The 21,358-nt window shown below is 42.0% G+C and overlaps 1 protein-coding gene across 7 annotated transcripts in view; it reads right to left on the bottom strand.

Moving 5' to 3' along the window:
- Positions 1–21,358, bottom strand: part of Agtpbp1 (ATP/GTP binding carboxypeptidase 1) — a 117,534-nt gene that overhangs the window by 10,255 nt on the left and 85,921 nt on the right. For all 7 annotated transcript variants that reach the window (XM_038334205.1, XM_038334200.1, XM_038334206.1 and 4 more), the window contains 8 exons: positions 16,584–16,671; positions 14,698–14,842; positions 12,990–13,143; positions 11,886–12,066; positions 10,970–11,099; positions 8,245–8,376; positions 4,517–4,693; positions 859–1,019 (listed from right to left, as the gene is read on the bottom strand). In XM_038334205.1, the coding sequence (XP_038190133.1) occupies positions 859–1,019; positions 4,517–4,693; positions 8,245–8,376; positions 10,970–11,099; positions 11,886–12,066; positions 12,990–13,143; positions 14,698–14,842; positions 16,584–16,671 (1,168 nt within the window). The remainder of the gene's footprint in view (positions 1–858; positions 1,020–4,516; positions 4,694–8,244; positions 8,377–10,969; positions 11,100–11,885; positions 12,067–12,989; positions 13,144–14,697; positions 14,843–16,583; positions 16,672–21,358) is intronic.

Here is a 21,358-nt window from a genome sequence, read left to right on the forward strand (position 1 = left end):
GGGATCTGGTGCCCTCTTCTGGCCTGCAGGCATACAGACAGACAGAATATTGTATACAAAATAAATAAATATTATTTAGAAAAAAGAACAATGGCTGCCAGAGATCACTGTCTAATGACCACGTCCACAAAGAGCCCGGTTCCTTTCTCACTATACTTGAGGCTGCTGTGCTGATTCACCTAACAGTGCACTGATGGATTAACTCAATGGCAAACTGGTACCCAGTAACACAAGTCATCACGGTTCTAGAGAATGGGACTATTCTTACCATACACACACACCACAGAAGAGAAGGCTACAGTCTGACACTATGACTAACAACTTTAGCTCTGAACTCTATGCTTACAAATAGTTCAAATGTCATATACAATGCATTTTAAAAGTGAATATTATTTTAAAAACCATTTGACATAAATAAATTGTCAAATGCGTGCTAAATTCAGCTGTTTTCAACATATAATCAGGTTACTGAACAGCCATCTCAAGTATGTATACATTAATAAAATAATTAATAAAATAAATTAATAAAATCTCTTGAAATATAAAACGTGACTCCAAGTCTTCTTAAGTTAGATATTATCTAAATGCCGTATTTCTCTGCTCCTTGTTTTCAGGTTCAAAGCGAAGTATTGCAGTTATAAAAGCAAAACTCAATGCAGAAGGCTCTTTCATGGCAGCGTTATTAAACATTAATAAATGAATCAACCACTACAGCTAGAAGCAAGTATTAGACATGTGACCTAATCCTGTTAACTGTACACGTGTTGTTGGCTACTGTGGTTGTCACACTTGCCCACTGACTGTCCCTGCGAGGTCTCACTAGCAGATAGCACCCAGGGGAAAAGAAGAGTGTCCTACCTTGTCACTTTACAGGTTGATTCGATTAAGTCATTTTCAAAGTCAAGCATGTTGGAAGGCAGATTATATTCCAATGAAGAAGTCAGTCTTTTCAAACGCATTAAACCAACACAAAATTTTGCTCCCATTTCTTCCAATTCTCGAGTCCCAATCTGTAAACCCTAGAAATAAAGTAAACACAGATTCTCAGAACCTTTGGTCTCCTTCGGCTGCAACTCACTGAAGTCATTGAAGTCACATCCAAAGAACGCTGATGCACTAGCAGAGCTGAACCACAGCTGTGGACACAGAGCTGCTCTGTGACATGGGGGGCACGCAGTGTTCTAGGTAACACAGGAAACTGCCCTATGCCATGGCATCTTATCGTGGCTCTCTGGGGTTGATTTAGAGACAGCGTCTCACCATGTACCCCAAATTTTCACCTTCCTTCCCCTGCCCCCCCCAACAACCCGACAAGTCTAAAAGAATATCCTGAAATCTGGACTCAGCTCTGGCTTCTGTGGGACTAACCTGAACTCTGCAATAAAACACATACTGCCACTGACCAGGATGCAAATCACGTTACCAACAATCTGAGGGAACAGAATACACGAGCAGAGAATTTTCTGACTAACATTACTCTTGTTCATGTGTGAAACAAAGTCTTCCTAACACTTCCTGTGAGCCATGGTTCTGACTGTCAATGCTGAAGTCTTCCTAACGTTGTACTGAGTCTGGACCTCCAAAGACCACCAAGAGACCACATCTAACGCAAAGGCAGAGTGTTTTTTATTATTATTATTATTCCAGCATGCTGGGGCTGACCATCCTACACAAAGGAAAGATGACTGTGACCCCGAGAAGGACGTGTGGGCTTCTTTTCAGCCTTACTGAGGGGAGTATCTAAGGAAGGTAGGTCATTTTAGATATGATGGCTTATTCATGTAGAAATCATATTAGTACATTTTAATTGGTTAGGGCTAGTCGGGGGTTAGTCAGGGCTACAGTTTCCATTTTGGGCAGGCCTGGACAAGTCCCAGGCCCTATCCTCAAGCTGCTGTGGAGACCACTCAAGCTTGGCCTGGCCCAGCACTGCATGGACTAGACCTCCTCCTGGCTTTTCAGGGTGTTACAGATTGACTGTCCTTTATTTGTGGCTTTTCCTCAGAAACTGCTTGTACAGTCTGAGGAAACTGAGAGAAGACTGAGCAGACTGTTATGGTGTCTGCTCAGCCCTTTCACACACCGTGTGAGCCGTGGCTCTGGCTGCCAATGCTGAAGCACTCGTACTGAAGTCGAAGCATTATGCACTTCTGAACACTGCCTTATAGATACTCAGTGTCTAAGCTGGTAAAAAGAAACGAAAGTAAGTTCCTAAACAAAAGAGAATGAATTCAACCAAAGTGGTAAATCATTTCTATGTTCCACGTCAAGTGAGAGTGCTTGTTTTAATTTTTCTGCTCCATCGAAAAGAAAATTACACATGGTTCCCATCACCTTCTTTAACATTTCCCCAAATATAAGGTTATCAAATGTTAAATGTCACCATATAAAACCACAAATACTGACTGCAAACTATAGAGCTTATCATTTATTTTCCAGATACAAAATGAACCAAAACAACTGAAAGCTTTAGGCCATCGAGAGCTGTGGGTGTGGCGGAGAGCGCAGCCTAGCAAGGATGGACTACAGCCAGCTGCAGTGCCGGCCTGCAGGAGTCCACTGCATGTGCAATGACGCACAGCTAGCACAGCAGGCAATTTACCCGAGAATGACCTTTCCTCCTGACCCACACAGCAAACATGTAAGACCGCAGAGGAAGAAGCATTTCCCTCCATAGGGTATTCAATTTGTTTTTTAAAAGCTTACATGTTTATACATTAAAAAACAAATAGGTCTGATGGGATGGCTCATCCAGTAAAGGTATTTGCCACCAAGCCTGACCACCTAAGTTCATCCTGAGACCCACTTGGTAAGAGAAAAAAAACTAACTCCTACAGATTGTCCTCTGGCCTCCATGTCTCACACACACAAACACACACACACACGCACGCACGCACACACAGCCATGTATGTACACACACACGCACACATAGCCATGTATGTACACACACACACACACGCACGCACACACAGCCATGTATGTACACGCACACACACACGCACGCACGCACACACAGCCATGTATGTACACACACACACACACACACGCACGCACGCGCACACACGCACGCACGCACGCACACACAGCCATGTATGTACGCACACACACACACACAGCCATGTATGTACACACACAAAAAGGTCACACACCCAAATCTAAATATAACTAGTTACTAATATACTTATTTTAAATTCATAAAAATAATATTTAAACTACTAAATTGACAGGAATTTTTCATAATAGAATGCTACTTGTGTAGCTTCTTATAAATTACTAAATAAATGTGTGATCCAATGTACCAATGTACTTTCCTTAAAATTATGGATCTAAATAGAGTTGAATAATTAAAATTCTTAAAGATTCCTAAGCAAGTGATCTAGTTTAGAGAAATTAAAAAGCAACAAAAAGCAGGGTCAGGAAGATGGCTCAGTGGGTAAACTGACTCATCTTCAAGCACAACGACTTGAGTTCAAATCCTATGCAAAGCTGTGTGTGCCTGGAGCAGGTAAGAGGAATTGGTAGATTCTAGGAACTCATTGGCTGGCCAGCCAAGGGCATTTCTACTTCTATAAATGGAAGGTTTGTATACACTTCAGAGAGATCCTATGTCAGAGAACAAAGTGGACAGTAACAGAACAGCAGAGTTCTCAACCTGGAGGCCAAGAGACCCTTTTACAGGGGCTGCCTAAGACCACTGAAAAACAGATTTAATTACAATTCATTATCAGTAGCAAATTATAGTTATGAATTAGCAATAAATAATTTTATGACTGGGAGTCACCACGACACGAGGAACTGTGTTAAAGGCCACGACAACAGGAAGGTTCAGAACCACTGCCTCAGAGGAAGACATTCCACATCTTCTTCTGGCATGGATGCATAGACAGGCGTGCACCCTGACACACCACATACATGCATAGACAGGCGTGCACCCTGACATACCACATACATGCACCCTGACACACCACATACATGCATAGACAGGCATGCACCCTGACATACCACATACATGCATAGACAGGCATGCACCCTGACATACCACATACATGCATAGACAGGCATGCACCCTGACACACCACATACATGCATAGACAGGCATGCACCCTGACATACCACATACATGCATAGACAGGCATGCACCCTGACACACCACATACATGCATAGACAGGCATGCACCCTGACACACCACACACATGCAGTCCTCACTCTGACCCAGAAACTGTCATGCTGTGTCACTCGGTCCCATTACTGTATGTTACGCACAGAGCTCAGTAAGGCAGATGTACATTTGACCTGAAAGAGCATGCATGAAGGGACACGGCGAGCATCTTCACGTCTAACCTCTCCCGGTGGGAGAGGCGGCTTGGTGGTTGCGAGTGCAGAGGAGCAGGGCGCAAGGCCCAGCGGTCACACGCACAGCTGACACGGCCTGGAACTTCAGCCCCAGAGCCTCTTCGGGCGTTGCACTCACGAGCCCGTGCGCACACAGACACACAAGTCTTCAGGTGCTTTACCTTGTATCTCCCCTGGTCACAGCCACACAGAGTGCTCTCCATGGTGTAGCTCCTTTGAACGCCTATTTCCCGCCACACCACAACCCGAGCTGTGGACTCTTTGGATTTCTCCACTACAAAGCTGCAGCTGCTCATGCAAAATGCTGGAGCAATGTGGCTCAGTATCTTGGGCAGAGTCTGTAAAAATAACATTGTGACCCAGAAGTTATTAATTCAAATACTGCTTTGTTTTTAAGTATCTATGCTCCTCCCGCTCACTCAACCTTAGCTAATTTAGAGTCTTCTGCTGTTCCAAATGGTAACCAGTGAGGAAACACATTTATAGCAGCAAGCAACGTACAGAGTACACATTTAAAAGTGTCTACAACAAACATGGCTAAAAATATAAAGAAAGGGACTTGAGAGATGGCTTAGAGGTTAAGAGCACTTGCTGCTCACGCGAAGGGCCTGAGTTCAGTACTGAAAACTCACATTGGTAACTGAAGCTCCAGGCATCTAATACTCCCTTATGGCTCCTGGGCAACCACATGCATGTGTGAAAACTTTCACACAGACACACATACATAGACATGCACAAGTAAATAATAAGCAAATAAAATATGAAGAAAAACATGCTTAAAATTAAAACAAATTAACCCAGAAAAGGTTAACTGATTTAACACTAAATGTCAATGACCTCAAGATTTAAAAAAAAAAAAAGCCCAACTAATGAAATCTTAATCTAAGCAGTACCAATACTTTTTCTAACTCAAATTCTCAAGCTCACCTAATATTGTAAACACGTGAGCAAACTCTAAAAACCATCACAGACAAAAAGAATGACTGTCTGGAGAAACAATCTCATACATGTCAATGTGGCCTCTATGTCTAAAGTGACCCACATGTGGGCAGAAATGCAGGAAACACTGAGCTCTGCAAAGAGGGTTCAGAAACAGAACCAAAAGCATTAGTGCTGCTAACATGGGCTCAGCTGTTGTCAGTGAGAAAGACTTGAAGTCATTCTTCGCCAGTTAAATTAAACATGAAGCAACTTTAAAAAATCTGTGGGGCTGAGAATGTGGTTCAGGAGTCCACAGGATTTGCTAAGCACACAGAAGGCCCTACGTTCTCAGCCCATTGCTATCAAAAAGAGGGGAAAAGGCAACAAATATCAGTTTTAAATTACTACACACCAGAAAAAAAATTAGAAAATGTGGTGGTTTTTTATATAAAAATGATTTAATTATTTATTATGTATACACTCCAGAAGAGGGCATCAGATCTCATTGCAGATGGTTGTGAGCCACCATATGGTGACTGAGAATTGAACTCAGGACCTCTGAAAAACAGCCAGTGCTCTTAACTTCTGAGCCTTCTCTCCAGCCCTAGAAAATGTGTTTGTAATACATGTAAAGCATCCTTATTTTTAAAATACTAATAATTAGATGAACATTACAAAAGCCAGACTTATGATAAAGTACTTCCAAAGGATAGTGTAATGTGCAAACATGAAAGCCTCAACCGCACTTCCAATTGTCACTGTGTAAATTCAGAGAACCAGGCACTGGTTTCCCGGGAAAGATGCTGCAGTAAAAAGGATGTGGATCACAGCAGTACCTCTCGTGGCATTCTGAGCATTAACTGGTTTCATTTGTATTACGGAGAATTTGGCAATAGTATTCAAATGGCCACCTACAAGAGACTATTCAAGAAATACATGTGGGTGCTCTAATATTGCAAACCCAAACCGCACAATCTGAATTTTGTGTTTTGATACAATAATGGAGATAAATCCAGATATGATGATCTAAAGTGATAATCAACAAACACCAAGCTGCTGTGTAGGTAAAGAGGGACGGCATGAGGGTGGGGTGGGCTGGAGAGACGTGCCATGGTTAGGAGAGCTGACTGCTCTTGCAGTGGCGGACCACAGCAAGCTGTGACTCCAGCTCCCACTCACCCAGACAGCAGGCATAAGCTCCAGAGCACTGGATGTTTTACAGAGAAGGAAGCTGATGTCTGCAGAATAGCTCAGGAACCGGCTGTCTCTTGCTAGTCCCTTCCAGTGTTTCGGCCCTCTTGCTATTCACTTTCAAACATCCTTTACCAGAATCTAAATTAAGTATTCCCTATTTCACCTCTCTGTCTGAGGCTGTGACTGTTGGATGCTGACACGAGACACGGCAGATCCTGTGACTCTCCTCCACAGCGCTACATGCTCTGCTTCTCTTTTCAGAATACTCAATCCTGAGAACCTTCCAGGAACTAGACACGGCTCAGCAGTTAAGAGCACTATTCTTTCAAAGGATCTGGGTTCAGGTCCCAAAACCCACAGGCAGTTCCCAATTGTCTGTATGGCAGTGTCAGTGCTTCTAGTACCCTCTCTGGCCTCTGCAGGCACTGCACACATACGGTGCACAGACACATGCAGGCAAAACATCCACACATAAAATAAAACCTTTAAAAAAATACCTTTTAGAAGATTACTACCCAGTAGCTTCGGGGAAAAGGTTAGTTGAGAAGCAAATATCAGGTACTTTCAGTGTCTAACATAGTCTTACTTCATTTTCACGTTTATTGATAGGCAGGAAGATGCATTTTGATATGCAATGATTTTTGAAGAATCATAAAACTCATAGCAATTTCTAGTGAAAGAGTTAATAGTTTTCCTAATGGCAAACAATGCTCTACCAAAGGGTAGCAGATATGTGAGGGAAAAGTTCTTAATCCCAACTGCCATTAGATCCAGAGTATTTGGGAATAAAACTAATAAATAAAAATTTTATTAAGAAAATAAGATTTGATCAAATAGACAAGCAATGTTTATGAATACAAATGCTCTTAAGTAATTTTCTCAAACTTAATTTAGATGCAACACTACTCTGACTCAAATCTCAAAGTTAATCTACAAATGAATATTCTAGAATTCACAAGGAAAATAAAGACAAAATAAATAGCAACTGAACAAAAAACACAAAGAACAAAAAGAAACTGCAGCCAACAAAAGTTTTAAAGGAATAATAAAACATGTCAGGATTCACATTATTAAAATGATGTGGCACACAGAGAAATAACTGAAATGTCTACAGTGATAAGACCCTCCTAGTGCACATGAGCACAGAATATACATGTATCAATACTACCATTCAGTAAAATAAATTGTGCTCACAGAACTAGTATCCACAGACAAAATAACATTGCACCAAAGTGTAACTGGCCCCCATAATCTCTTGGGAGTGACAATATTAAGAGGTATGGCTTTGTTGGAGTGGGTGGGTATGGTCTCGTTGGAGGAAGTGTGTCACTGTGGGGGTGGGCTTTGAGGTTTTCTATGCTCAGGATACTGCCCAGTGTCTCAGTTGACTTCCTGCTGCCTGCAAGATGTAAGACTCAGCTACCTCTCCAGCACCATGTCTGCCTTCACACTGTTCCCCACCATGATGATAATGGACTGAACCTCTAAAACTGTAAGTGAGCCACCCCAATTAAATGTTTTCTTTATAGGAGCTGCCATGGTCATAGTGTCTCTTCACAGCAATAAAAACCCTACCTAAGGCACATCTCCATACTAAATACAAAAATAAATTCTAAATGGATAGCAAAGATCAATATGAAAGCAAACCTAAAAATAAAAACTTTAAACAAAAACAGCAAGATGTAGACATTGAATCTGATCAATTCACATGCATTAAAATTTTCTAAGAGCTTACATGCATTTGCAATTCAAGTATTCATGAACTGTGTATTACCCTGTATCCCATGTCTTCCACGATGTCACAGGGAGCCGCGCTGTCGTGGGTGTGCCACACTGTCTCTTTGATGCTGCAGCCATACATAAACACATTCTTTTTTCGAGAATGGCCATGGTAGTCACAATACACCTTAAAAAGAGCATATGTTTTCACAGTTAAAGCCTTGGGTCTACACACATCACATTCCAAAAGACGTGTCTACCGGCTGACCCAGCAGCTCACATGTTAAAGACATGAGTGATGGTGTGAACCCGTAACTGCAGGCTCTGAATTCATTCAACTCCATTCCATGTACAAAATCATTTCCCTACACACAGCTTATTGCGCTCAAAGTTGTGAAAGAATGCTTTATCATGATCTTTAGTAACTTTAGGATGAATTAAAACTACACTGTTGCCAAAACAAAAATTTTAATATTTAGACTCATATATTACCAAATAAATGCAGATATATCAAGCCAACCAACAGCTCTGTCTTCTTTGGTCTTTAAATTTAGAAGAATCATCATTTAATAAAAAGTAAAACCAAGTTTTGCTAAGGATTTATAATTAATGTTTGAATTGCTAAATCCCTGAAGGTCTCACATGCTGTAGGACAATGATTTTTACCCTATAAAGATTTGTTTCTTGTACTTGTTTAATACATGCTGACTGGCCAGTAGCCAGGCAGGAAGTATAAGCAGGGCAACGAGAATTCTGAAAATAGGAAAGTTTCAGTCCGCAGTCGTGACCCAGCCACAGAGGAAGCAGGATGTGACTGCCTCGCCAGATAAGGTACCCAGCCACGTGGCTAACACAGATAAGAATAATGGGCTAATGTAAGTTATAAGAATTAGTTAATAAGAAGCCTGAGCTAATGGGCCAATCAGTTTAGAACTAACGTAGACCTCTGTGTGCTTGGGACTTAAGGGCTGCAGGACCAGGTGGGACAGAAAACCATCAACTGTCTTCTAAAACTGGTCTGGATTGTGATGTCTTCTCAGTTACAGAGAAGTAACCAAGACAACAGCCTCCTTAGCAATGGCCTGGAGAATCTGGGCTCCCGCACCTCTGGACAGACCAGTCTGCATCTCACACCAGAATCCATCAAAACGAATCAATGGCCTGAATGAGACCTGAAGCTTTCAAAGCGGTAGAGGAAAGCACTTCAAGAAGCCAGCACAGGCAAGGATTTTCTCAAGAGGACCCACAGTACAGGAAATAATTCCAACTGGCAAACGGGGTTACATGAAATCAAAATGTCTGCATGGAAAAGGAGGAAGATGGGCTGGAGAGAAGGCTCAAGAGCACTAGCTGTTCTTCTGAGAGGCTCTGGGCTCAGTGCCCAGCACCCATGTCGGCCTCCAAGGGACCTAGGCAGGCTCTCTTCAGAGCTGCTCAGGACCCTGAACACGTGTGTCATCTATTCACAGAAATGAGTAATTCTTTATTCTTTAAAGCTATAAAAACTATTTTATTTAGCCAGGCAGTGGTGGCGCATGCCTTTAATCCTAGCACTCGGATCTCTGTGAGTTCGAGGCCAGCCTGGTCTACAAGAGCTAGTTCCAGGACAGGCTCCAAAGCTACAGAGAAACCCTGTCTCAAAAAAAATTTATTTAATGTTTACAAATGTTTTACCTGCATGTACGTATATACACCAAGGGTGAGCCTGGTGCCTTCAAAGGCCAGAAGTGTTGGATGCCCTGAAACTGGAGTTACAGATCATTTTGAGCAATCATGTGGGTGTGGGAATCAAACTGGATCTTCTGGAAGAGCAGCCAGTGATCTTAAACACTGACACATCCCTCCAACCCTAAACCTTGGGTTTTTGGTTTTGTTTTTTTGGTTGGTATGGGGGAAATCTTTGACAACTACACATCAGAGGACTAATATCTAAACACTATAAAGAATTTTTTAAAAAATTACTAAAAAATAAAATCACCCACTCAGTAAATGGTATAATGAATCAAAAACAGAGTTCTCAAAGGAAGGAATATGGGTGCCTGGAAACCCACATAGAAGAGGGAGAGAACCAACTCCTAGAATTGCCCTTTGACCTCCATGCCTGCACTGTGGACAGGAATGCCAACCCTCACACAAGGAAGATAAATAAATATAATTTAAAAAAAGTATTTGGCATCCTTAGCCAACCACCAGAGAAATGTAAATTAAAACTGCTCTGAGATTTTATCTCACACCAACCAGGGTATTTGTCCTTAAAATCCAAGTAACAGGTACTGACAGGGAGGGAGGAAAGAGGAACCCTGCTCACTGTTCAGAAAGAGACGTGTGGAGCAGCTGTGGAGTCAGGACGGGCACTTCTCAACACAGCTAAAACAGAGCTCCTGGAGGACCCGGCCAAATCACACTCTTGATGAGAGTTTTATGCATCTGTAGAAACAGATGTAACTGGAAATGATCACATTAAGTTCAATTAAGTAAACACAGAAAAACAAATACCAGTATATGTGGAACCTAGGTTTAAAACTGTGTGTGTAGATGTATGGTTAATATATGCACATGTATGCAGGTCACAATCTAGAAAGGGGGACGGGCACAGGTGAGAAGACAGAGTAGTGGGACCTGCTGGGGTGGGAGGTGAGGATGGAAGAGAGCGAGGTCTAATGACACAGGGGTGTAAAGATGTCACTTTGCACGCCAATCTAAAAATGTAACTTAATATATACTATCATAATCAATAAGTACACTTGTGTATTCAAGGGCAAACAAATACAGCCACGTACCAGAGGTAAGCGCTTCACTGCGGCCAGGTACTGTAGTAACCCCTTCGCGTGGTAAATCGTGGGGTGCAAGTCTGGGTTTGGACTTTGCCACTGTCTGTTCAAATCCTCTCCACTTAAAGAGCAGCGGTGGCTGCACAAGACAGAAACACAATTGCCACAGACCGCCACACACCCGCCTGATTCAACTGTATGACTTATTCCAGTAAGCAGTCAAGTAAATGCAGACAGTGCTCAACTGAACATATATAGTATTCATTAAGTAAACACACATCCAACATTTGCTATGTATACAATCTTATGTCATATTAATGTAACAATGGTGATTTCAAATTTTAAAATAAAGTTTTAAATTTTAAATCAAGTTTTTTAAGTTATAAAAAAAATTAAATTGTGAATTCTTTGCTTTTCTTCTGTACTTTATAAAACACATCAATGGACACATCCTCTGCTGACTAACTAGTAACCATCTGCAATACTAATTCTATATGCTGAGTGCATTAGCTGCCTTGTAGACATGCAATCTGAGTCCTCCACCAGAGAAGGGCAAATACATGAAAACTATGCAGTCTGTTTTCCTTTGTCCATAGGAGTGATGTACTAACGTCATCAAGCACAGCACAATCTCTGGCGACACTGTTAATGAAGAAGGCAGAACTAAAGCATGAAAGGCCTTCCTCATACCTGGCACAGCTTCCCCAAAACAACTCAAGATTTCATGAAATGACATTCCATAGAAACAACACTAACACAGCCATTTAAAAGTCTATCAATGAATTACTCACCAAAGCTTGCTTTCTTCTAGAAAAAAAAAATCATCAAATCCATTTTCTGTATTAATTGAACGCTACCAGATCAGCGAATTCACAGAACAGCCACCCTAAGACTACGACATGGCTGAAACTGTGGCTCAACTCACTTTCCATTGATGACACCGTCTGGATTGAGCATAGGGACGATTTTAAAGATGTAGGATTCCCGTAAGCTCTGGGCGGTAGGGCTATTACCCATGAGGTATTCCAGTGTTCCTTTCATGACCCAGCTTGCGTTAGTTTCTCCAGGATGGACCCGAGCAGACAAGAAAATATAAGGGCGATTTCCTAAAGTGCACATAAAATATCAATTAAAATGAACAGCTAGCATGCTAAAAACCTGAACGACTTATCACTTTGGGGTCCAGAACTCTCCTCAGTTTTGAATTCCAATGTAAACTCAGGGTAATTCACTATGCACACACACTACACTAGGCCCTACAGTAGGAAATGCAAGCAAGCTGCCACATGAAGGAACTTGCAGTGTGAACACACACAGCGCAATAATGTACACTGTTGGAACCACTTTCCTATTTTCTAATGATTAAAATAACTTGAGGGGAAACAGTTTTACAAGGACTATCACCTGGTAAAGCTTAAAATATAAAATTACATTTCATACCCTCGTGGGGAAAAGGAGAACACTGACACTAACTCTGTATGACAGCACAGCGGGACAGCATGCACAGATGGGCAGAGCAGTCACTATGCGCTGACACAATCTACCAACACTGCATTTATAGAGCCCACAATCATACTACTCACCACCCCTACATCCATGCATAGCATTTCTTTTTGCTGTTGGTAATTTGAAATACTTATCAAAAATTGAACTATGATCTTATTTTTATTACCTCAGCTGTAAAACTGAAGTAATGTTAAAATTTTAAATGGTGGAGAAAAAGCAAGCAGCTATTTAATAGTGCCAGCTATTAAATGTCTCAGCTCTAAAATACCGCTGCCCTTCTGCTTCAGCACCTGGACCTGAGCACTAAAAGCAGGGCTGTGGAAGGAGTGCCGGGAGGAGATCTCCGCTGACTCTCACTCTCCAGAGGAGACATCGGAGACACAGAGGGAGGGCTACAGCTAGGTGAGGACCAAGACTAGAGCCCTAATCTCAGGCCGCTCTTAGTATTATTTCTATTATAAATACATAGAAAGCAAACGCAAATCAGAGTGCGTGGCATTCTGAGTGAAGAACATGGACTTACTGAATTGACAGACATGCTCATAATAATTGGACTCTGGCATTGCTGTAATGGTCACCAGGGGACAGCTGTTTCCAGACAAGGTTTCACACAGCACATCTTTTCGAAAATAAATTTGCTGAGGATTGTGTGCTGATTCCAATTTTTGAAGATGCATCTTGACAAAAATTTAAAAGCAAAGTATATAATCATTTCAAAACTTCCTATTGATATACATAAGTAACACATCTAAGATATCCACAGAACCAGAAGTAAATCTGGTTCCTAAAACTCTTCTTTAAAACCCTCAAGGCCAAATATAGGCCTCAGCCTGTGCAGGATGGGAGAAAGGTGTTGTCTGCTAGCTACACAGCACAGCAGCAGGGTTTCCCTCAGTGGAATCAATGTTCTAAATGAGTTCACACACGCTCAGCTGCCAATCTGAACCATAAAAAAGCATTTGGTTTGCAAAGCATTTAGAATGTTGGAATTGTAACTAAGGTCACGTAATAGCAAGCTAAAACTACATAACACAAATTATGAACAATTCCTTCTGATTTCAAGGTTAGTAATATATGTGTGTAATAATGAATATATATGTGTGTGTGTATATATGTGTGTGTGTGTGTGTGTGTGTGTGTGTGTGTGTGTGTGTGTGTGTGTGTGTGTGTGTGTATATATATATATATATTCCCTTGGAGGAAGAACTTCAAAACAGAACTTAATGTCACTCAGGCAGGGAGGGCTCCTGACGCCACCCTCTACTGAAAAGCAGTCAAGCTTGGAGCCACCAGCCTTTCCCCTCTGTTCTACAGGCTAGAGTGTACAGTCACGTCCTCCAGTTCCCTTCCTGTACGTGACCATCCCTTCAGCACCCTTGCCATTAGATCAGATACTCTGCAGTGAGGATAAATCTACCCCACCTGGCTTGATTTAGCTTGTTTAGTTTTGATATACAATGCAAACATTCAGCAATCTCACAGTTTATATCCACATTCTAAGAAACTGGAGTCTTGGATTACAGAATGAACCTAGTCCTTAAGCCAAAAAATTAATCTCCCTGCAGAAAAAATTCAAAATGTGGCCATACTTTCCTACTGTTAAATTAAAAAAAAGATTTAGTGCTTTTAATTAAGAAAACTGAAATCCCATTTAGTAAAAATTTGCTCACAGAAAGTTTGGAGAAATATCAATTTCTACAAATGATATGTGAAATACATAAATTTTCCTTCCTACTTCTTTTTTAAATTCTTCTTCATTTGTGCAAGCATGGGCGTGTGTATGTGTGCACACGTGTGCAGATGTGCTTACCCATGTGGGTACATGTGAAAGCAAATGCTGCCACGCAGTGTCAACATTCACTGCCTTCTATTTTTCATTTTCTTTTCTGAGATAAGGGCTCTGACTAAACCAGAGCCAAGAACCCAGGATCCAGCTGCTTTTGCTCCCAGCGCTGGGGTTCAGGAGCTCACTACACAAAGCTGTCTTTTTCCTGTGTGGGAGCTACAGACCTAAAGCTGGGACCTCGAGCCGTGCAGTGAGCGCCCTGGCTCTGCCAGCCCCAGGCTTTCACAGTTATCACGTCGTCTCATTTCCACCTGTAATGTTTGCTGGGCCCAAGCCTTCCCCTGCTCTATTTATTTCTTCAACCAGAAGCAACTTATCTCCAACTGTCTGATACTTACCCACAATACAGAGTGATATTCTAAAGTTTACAATCAGCATCTCTCACCTGCAGAGTTGAATATGTATATGGATAGTGATAGGCAAAATAGCAGACATCATCTTTATGTGGGAAGTTCACAGTGAATGTAATTGTATAGTAGGACTTTCCCTTCTGTCCACCTGCAGCAACTGAACTTCTTGAGAAGTGATTTCTGCAATTAAAAAGCATAAGGCATAGATGTTCTGATTTTCCTTTGCTAATTTTATTAAGTAGAATTTCAAAGAGAAAGAGAAAGCCCCCAGTGGATAGTCAGTTTAACTAACTGTTTTATTCCACAGACACTGGTATTACTCTTCTACTGCCTTGGTAAGACGCCTTGACCAGCACCTTATGGAAGAGAGCGTTTACCAGGGTTACAGTTTCAGGTGAGCGTCCATCACGTCATGACCATCACAGCAGGGGCACAGCAGCAGGCAGGCAGGCACTGGCGAGTAGCTCAGCAATAACGCCTTGACCCACAAGCACGAGGCAGGGGAAAAGCACACGGGGGATGGTGGGGACTTTGGAAACTTCAAAGCCTCCCCCCAGTGACACATCTCCTCCAACAAGGCCACACCTCCTAACCCTTCCCTAACAGTTCCATCAACTAGGGACGGCATGTTCAAGCAGCTGAGCCTTTGGAGGCCACCAGTGCTGTCCAGTGATTTCCAGCTTGTTCTTCAGATCCCCTGCTGTTAGATCTCGACGCTGCTCATCAAAGGCCTCCATCAGACGACAGGCTGAGGACTGCGTTCACGGAACACAGTACTAGCACTTCTCCGTAGTTAGTGCTGAGACTACCACAGGGACATAGCCAGGAAAGATGCTGCTTCCTAATGCGGCGTAAGGGAAACTGGCAGCATCACAGCTGCAGTGCTCTTGCCAAAAACAAACAAACTTAAGCTTTTATATCTAACTGACAGTGTATAAGAAATCAGCAAGATACACTTGTTAATAGCAAAGATGCATTCAACAAGACAAACACAAAACTCCTATATGAGAAATGAACCAGTTTACTGATAAAGAAACATTTAAGAAACACACTACCCACACTAAGTGTGATACGTGATGAGCAAGGGCAGTCAGCAGCATCCTCAGATAATTTTAACATGGAATATTCTGAAGGGCATTTTCCAATGACACTTCGGGATGAAGAGGTCACGAGGAAACCAGACTAAGTGACAAATGATGCAAAGAACTGCTGACAACTATACAGGAGTCATGTGCTTTTAATGTATTGTCATAGTAAATAAAATAAGCATTAAAAATACAGAGTGGAGGTCACCTGAACATTAGAGTAAAATGGGAAGCATGGACTCTAAGTTCTAGGTTGTTTAGAAGCAAAGCTACAGTCACAAACAGGACATCTATATCACACACACCACCTACCCTCCCACACAGGCTCAGGGACCACTTCAGAGGAGAAGGAGGAAGAACATTCTGCAGTCTAATGTCAGGGAGGACCAGTCTCAAACAGTGACCACTGGACATGACATGGTGGCGCATGCCTTTAATCCCAGCACTCGGGAGGCAGAGATAGGTGGATCTCTGTGAGTTCAAGGACAGCCTGGTCTACAGAGTGAGTTCCAGGACAGGCTCCAAAACTACACAGAAACCCTGTCTCAGAAAGAGAGAGAGAGAAAGAGAGAAGAGGAGGTCACTTGGCTCGCACTCCCACATCACTGTTCATCATGGAAGGACATCAGGACAGGAGCCTGGAGACCAGAGCAATGGTACTGCTCACAGCGGGCTGGGCCCCCCACACCCTACAGCCTGGTCTAGAGGAAGCATCTTCTCGACTGGCTCCCTCTTTTCCAGTGACTCTAGCTTCTGTCGAGTTGACATAAAACAAGCCAGCACACATACTAAGCCTGTTTTCACTGTTTTCCATGAACTTCTGTAAGAATACTTACTTGTAGTAACAAATGTCAGTCCCCATACGAATCCACCATGGTCTGGCATTTAGAGCTTCCTGAACTGAATACATAAGTGGCTGCATACCTTTGAAAAAAGAGGAAAGGGAAGAAAATATTTTTTTCAGAACTGTTGATGTAAAAATGAATCTTGTATTTCTAGAAAGCACCAAAAATTCAGGAAAGCTGAGGTACACTGTATGTCATTATTTTAGGATGAATTAAAGAAATCTCAGAGAGTTCTTCAATTATAATTTACCAATAATAACCCCTTTTAAATTTTAACTAAAATGGAATAACTTCAGAGTGAATGGCTACCATTTTTCTGATATATTGTATGTATTCAATCAATTAAAGATCATGTACTCCTTGAAGAAAGTAAAACAGCCATACATTAAGATATGAGAATCTACGGAAGATGGCCCTGAAGGTAAAACTCATCACCCAAGTATGAGGCTCTGTGTTCCAGGCCCCAGAACCCACATATAAGAAGCTGGAGGCAGTAGCACACGTCTGTAATGAAGTGCTCTTAGAGGACGGGAAGAGGCTCAACCAGCTAGCCTGGCTGAGGCAGCAGTCCAAACCACACACACATACACACAAATGAGTATCACTCCTCTCACTCTTTCTCTCTCCACCTGAGTGTTAACATAGGGTGGTGTCCTGGCTCGTTTTATGTCAATTCGATACAAGCTAGAATCATCTGAGAGAAGGGAACCGCAATTAAGATCAGACTGTAGGGCATCTTCTTAATTAGTGATTGAAATGGGAGGGCCCAGTACATGGTAGGTGATGTCAGCCCTAGGTTCCATAAGAAAGCAGGCTGAGCCTGAGCAAGCCATGGAGAGCAAGCTAGCCTAGTAGGCAGCATCAGCTCCAGCCTCCAGGTTTCTGCCATTTGAGCTCCTTTTCTGGCTTCCTTTGCTGATGAACAGAGCTGTGGAAGTGTGAGCTGAATCAACCCTTCCTTCCCAAGTTGATTTTGGTCATGGTGTTTCATCACAGCCATAGAAACTCTAACTAGAACAGGCAGGAACTGATAAAGAAATAGAGTTAAGTATACAAGGTACTTTCCAGATGTTGGTGAGCTTTAGAGCTGCATTGCTTGGTAGGCACAGTGGTGCCTCCTTTAATCCAGCACTCGGAGACTTGGGGCCATCTGCCCTCCAGGCAGCCATAGTCACAGTGAGATCTTATCTTCCTCTTCTCCCCCCACAAAAAAACCATAAAATCACCTCATTTCATTCCCTAACCTGATACAGTAGACTTTTTAACTGGAATTGAATTAAATTCATGTGTTAATTTTAGAAATACTGACAGCTTTTACTGAGATTAAGTTTGACTTTAAATTCTACTTTCAGTGCGTAATTACTTTCCTGGTGCAGGAATATTTCACTAAATGTATTTGCATTTCATAAGTTTTTTCCTCTCCCTTTCCAACTGGCTCTTTCAAAGCTATTTGTTGCTCACCTTAAAAGTGTGCTGCCTGACACACACACCAGCCCACAGCAGCGATGCTGCCTCCTGGATCTCCGAGTGAATAACATTCTACTGCGAGCTCCTTATCCACCTAGCCCCTCACATGGAAGTTACTGTTATTTTCTATTTTCATTGCATTTCAGGAGATCACAACCTCAAATGTTGACGGTGAATATACTGGTAAGAATAAACAATTGTTTTCTCTTAATTTTAATCAAAATGTTACATACTACTTGATCCAATATTGGTATAATACAAGATACAGTGAGTAACGTCTATATGCCCGACACTGCTGGTCTTAAATAACGGTCAGTATGCTCTCCCAACCTCCTGCCCTAGATGGTAAGTGCTATCAAGGCCACAATTCACATAATTTCACAAAAACTATTACTGCATTTAAAAGTCAGGATCATTTTACTTTGGGCCTCTCGTTACCCACAACAGAATAGCGTGGCTACTTCTCACACCACTGATGGGCACACTGTATGCTGGAGGCTTCTTACTGTGGGCTATCTTAGTTCTGAGAAACTACTGTTCTTTTAGCAGTAACTTGTTATATTGGCTATTACTTGGAATCCTGCACCTAGATTCTTAGGCTTCTTATTTCTTAGATTTATGTGCATTTGAGTGCAGGTAACCACACAGGATGGAGGTGTAGGGTTCCCTGGAGCTGGAGTCCGAGTCAGCTGTGAGCCTCCTGGTACAGATGGTGGCAACCGAACAGCCGTCTCTGCAAAAGCAGCTTGCACTCTCCGCCGTAAGCCAGCTCTCCAGCCCCTTAACGCAGCTCTTTTAAAAGTAAGTGTGGAGATCACACTAGGTTCAGAAAAGAAAACTTAAAACCATTTGATCTTTTCATCATTTGCTAAAATAAACAACAAAAGTATAATTTAGTTTTACAGGGTTAAAAACCTAATGTATTATTTTTTCCCGTTTTTTTGTTTCTGTTTTGTTTTGTTTTGTTTTTTTGAAGCAGGTGCCCAAGGTGGTTTAAATTCACTACGCAGCTGAAGCTGGCCTTGAACTCCTGATTCTTCTACTTTCCACCTCCCAGGTGCTGAAATCAGGGGTGCACCACTATGCTTAGCTCTCAGCTTTCAAGAGTTCACAGCCTGTCTAAATTTCTACCTCGGAGGCTGGAGAGACAGCTCAGGTGAGAGCGCTTATCGCTCCTCTCCAGGACCCAGGTTTGATTCCCAACACATGGTCACTCACAACTATCTCTACCTCTAGGTCCCGGAGATGGTCCTCTTCTTCCAATCAGCAGTACCTAACACACATACATACAGGCAAGACACTCAATCACATACAATTTTAAAATCTTAAATCTACTTTGGGGGACTGGTTAGATGGCTCGGTGGCAAAGTCCACTTTATACAAGCATGAAGACCTGAGTTCAAATCCCTAGAACACATGTGAAAAGCTGGGTGTGGTTATATGTATGCCTTTAATCCCAGCACTAAATGGGACACAGAGAGGATCTCTGGGGCTTACTGTTGGCCAGCCTATCTCCAGGTTCAGTAAGAATCCTGTCTCAAGCAAATAAAGCAGAGACAGATAGGGCACCGTAACATCCTCCTCCAACCTCTGCACCCATATACACCAAACACACCACACATACCAAACACATAGCACACACACACACACCACATACACACCTACAGTTGTGCTCTGGCCTCAACATTCATGTCATAACATGCATGCACATATACATGTCATATATACACACGACACACAAGTCATATACATACATACTCACACAACACACTTCACACTCTCACACACCATACACACATATACATACATACAAACACATATACTCATATAACATACATCCTAACGAGACTAGGGTCTTTGACAAATATCTTGTGCATGCTTGTTTTATGCTACCAACATGATCGTTATGATGCTCACATTCACTGCATCAATCAACAAACACCAAACAGCTACTAAGAGCCACATTATCAATGTACTCACATACATGTTGAAACAACAGGGAAGTATTAGTAACACAGCTAACTAGCATAAAGCCTCCATAGCAGCAGAGGGAAAGGTCACAACCCAGAAAGCCCCAGCTAACCTCCAGGGCATGGGGCATAGATTCCTGCTGTGTGCTGTGGCCTGTTTCCAAGCATGTTTGATACACATCAGAAGGTAGAGACTAATGCATGGAGAGAATAAAACAGCCTGAAACTAAAGCCTACTTATTAAATGTAAAACTGCCATCTAGTGGCAATTTAAGAAAATCCATTTCAAGTAACAGAGAGGGTGTGGAGATAGTGACACAGATTCTCAAATTTAGCAGAGTATTATTCTCAGAAATATGTTGTAAAACTGCTTTAGGATCATTTGCAAAAAAATAACAGTAATTAACAGAATCACCAAAAATGTCCCCAAAAGTGGAGCCGGGGTGGCAATTTCTCTAAGTGAAAGCAATGGTGAGGTCATCAATGGACCCTCTGCCTCCTGAGTCCACTTCCAAGTGTCCATCTCTCAGCAATGGTGAGGCCATCAATGGACCCTCTGCCTCCTGAGTCCACTTCCAAGTGTCCATCTCTCAGCATCCCCCAGTCCAAATGCCCAAACTTCCCCACCAAGTTGGGGAAAGGGCACGCCTTTAATCCCAGCACTCAGGAGGCAGAGGCACGGGACATCTCTGAGTTCATGCCAGTCTGGTCTACAGAGGGGTTTCCAGGACAGCCATGGCTATACAGAGAAACCCTGTCTCAAAAGAACAAAACAAACAAAAAATAGAAAACAAAATCAAAAAGATACAAAAAGACAAATATTAAAATCAGGGAGGGATACAAAATTAAGTTGTAATAAAGAGAAATTTTAATGTTTTGATTGTCTACAAAAACAAAACAAAGAAGTAAGAAAAGTACTAATTTACAGGGAGGTAAAGGTCAAAATTAAAGAAAACGTCTAAAGGAGATGAACAGAGCAGCAGCTGTGGTTTATGAAAACAGAGTATTTTAAATACATAAAGAAAAGCCCGTCCAGGACAGGCTCTAGAAACTACAGGGAAACCCTGTCTCGAAAAAACCAAAAAAAAAAAAAAGAAAAGAAAAGAAAAGCCCAAGCACAAAGACACACACTACTGTAGTTCTGTTCACAACTCTGAGCTACTGATGAAAATCTAAACGTCACTCACACAAGAAACACTCCATGTCAACACTGTCCAAACGGAACAGCCACTCAGAGGGAGGACACTAGACAGCATGTTTTATTTTGACTTTAATTTTGATATTTACCTTACGCAAGACCATGTAAAGAAAAATCTAAATTATCCTATA

This window comes from Arvicola amphibius, chromosome 6 (genome assembly GCF_903992535.2).
Source record: "Arvicola amphibius chromosome 6, mArvAmp1.2, whole genome shotgun sequence".
Taxonomy (NCBI): Eukaryota; Metazoa; Chordata; class Mammalia; order Rodentia; family Cricetidae; genus Arvicola; species Arvicola amphibius.